Source organism: Octodon degus, unplaced genomic scaffold (genome assembly GCF_000260255.1).
Source record: "Octodon degus isolate 3935 unplaced genomic scaffold, OctDeg1.0 scaffold00048, whole genome shotgun sequence".
NCBI classification, from domain to species: Eukaryota; Metazoa; Chordata; class Mammalia; order Rodentia; family Octodontidae; genus Octodon; species Octodon degus.
In genome coordinates this window covers 11,109,284-11,111,446 of record NW_004524624.1, presented here as the reverse complement: position 1 = coordinate 11,111,446, position 2,163 = coordinate 11,109,284, and the positions used below count along the sequence as shown (strand labels likewise).

The 2,163-nt window shown below is 43.9% G+C and overlaps 1 protein-coding gene across 2 annotated transcripts in view; it reads left to right on the top strand.

Moving 5' to 3' along the window:
• The window catches only part of CUNH1orf54 (chromosome unknown C1orf54 homolog), a 12,025-nt gene that overhangs the window by 2,270 nt on the left and 7,592 nt on the right, over positions 1 to 2,163 (top strand). The window contains exons 2-3 of one of the 2 annotated variants that reach the window (XM_023716405.1): positions 623 to 681; positions 935 to 1,051. In XM_023716405.1, coding sequence (XP_023572173.1) covers positions 623 to 681; positions 935 to 1,051 — 176 coding nt within the window. Of the gene's footprint in view, positions 1 to 622; positions 682 to 934; positions 1,052 to 2,012; positions 2,094 to 2,163 lie in introns of both variants that reach the window. The other variant, XM_023716406.1, reaches the window with a different exon arrangement.

The following is a 2,163-nucleotide window of genomic DNA, read 5'->3' as shown; positions in this document are numbered from 1 at the left end:
GGGGCTGGCTGGCATGTGGTGCTGGGGATTGAACCGCAGTCTCTGTGCTTTGCTAAGCTTGTACTAAGTAGGTGCTTTAGACCACTAAGCCATCTTACCAGCCCCAGAACTATTTAGTTCTGAAAATGCCCTTGACACAGAGCAACTGGGTCTATTAATGAAAACTATCAAGATTTAATGCTATTTCTCAAGCTACAGATCTTTAACTCTTGGGAAAATGGTTGAAACAATATTGAAGTTTTCATATTGGTAAATTATTTAGAAGCCAGATGGAAAATGTAAACATAAACATATAAGCATATGTATTCCAATATCTTTAACATTAAATTAGAAGTGGATTATATCCATAAATTTTACAATTTGATGAAATTGAAATATTCTGAACAACTCATTTCTGTTTCATTTCTGGATCTAGAGTTCCCTTTTTCCTTCATACTATTTACTTATTGTTTCTGTTTTTGAGATCTTTCTGCCTGCGTAGTTCAGACTGGACTTGAGCTTACTATGTAGCCCAGGCTGGCCTCAAACTCACAGTGATCCTCCTGCCTCAGCCTCCCGAGTGCTGGGATCACAGGTGTGTGCCACCAAGCCCAGCTGTTACTATTTTTTTTTCCCTTCCCAGATGACTTTATTGCAAATTTCACCATTGATTACTCCATGTTTGAGGCAGAGGACAGGTTGGTAAGTGACCTGTACATCTAATCTGGTCAAGGTAAATAATAGTTAAAAAGAAACTGGGCAATGTTGAAATGTAACTGATTAGCAAGAATGAAAATTAGGTGGGTAGAGAGAAACTAGGAAGTGATTCCCAGACAGGGATGAGGGTGGTGGAGGGGTGAGAAGCTGGTAAAGGGGGTGAGAACTTGGAACCGAGAGCTAGGAGGATGTTGAAAGGAGAAGACGGTAACTCTGTGTTTCCCAATCCTGCTGACAGCAGAGCACTCTGAACAAAGAGGTGACTACAGAAGCAATAGAGACCACCATTAGTCTTCAAACTCAACCTGAGGACAAGGAGAATCCTGTAACCACGAAACCATTAACAATGGAGACAGTGAGTTGAATGGGGACTAGGCAAGTGGGGACAAGACATCCTCAACCCAGACAGATCTCAGGGAAATGGAGGGCTAGAATGCTGGGTTGGCTGGGGGCAAATAACCAGAGCTGCAGTCTAGGCGTTCATCTCAAGTCAGCCATCGATATCTCTCACTAAAAGCTGACACTAACCCTGTATGCAAAACACTGGAGGAGGGGCCGGGGAGATGGCTCAGTAGAATAAGCACTTGCCTGGCAACCGTAAGGGCTTGAGTTCAATCCCCGGTTCCGCAAAAAAAAAAAAAACCACTGGAGGATTTTTTTTTTTTTTTTTTTTTTGCAGAACTGGGGATTGAACTCAGGCGCTTGCACTTGCCAAGGAAGCACTTATTCCACTGAGTCATCTCCCTTGCCCTGTATCTTTTCTAGGTTTAATTCTCTCTTTGGCTCTATAGTATGTGCTTTTTCCCCTAGGAGTTCCTAGAGTGAACAAGCACAGAGTAGCCCTTCCTGGTGTCACAGGCCAGTGATCTCAGCACTCTGGGAGATTGAGGCAAGAAGATTTCAAGTTAAAGCCCAGCCTGGGAAATTGAGCAACCAGCCAGATCCCGTCTCAAAATAAAAGAGGTCTGGGGATGTAGCTCAGTGTGAAGCCTGTGCGTCCCATCCTCAGTACCTACCAAGAAAGGAAGGGAGGCCAAACACAGAGTAGGCCTCATTACAAACAAGAGGTCCAGGGGCTGGGGAGATGGCTCAGTGGAATAAGTGCTTCCCTGGCAAGTGCAAGGGCCTGAGTTCAATCCCCGGTTCTGGGGGAAAAAAAAAAAAAAAAAAGGGGGCACTGAGGACTAAAGAACAGAAGAGGGGGATAGAAAGGCACTTGGAAGGGACACAGACAGAAGGAAAACCAGCAGAGCTGGACCGAAGTTCTATTCCACAATGGTCCAGATGCCTCCTGACCTACAACCCTGTCCCCATAGGTCAAGAATATAAGGATGAAATACTGGTACATGAGGATTATTATGAGGTGATTTATTATGACACAGTCACCCCAACTTATGGTGAGTATGCTTCAACCTTAGCTGAATGGAGAGACTACAGGACTAGTTTTTTGTTTTTTTTTTTTAATTT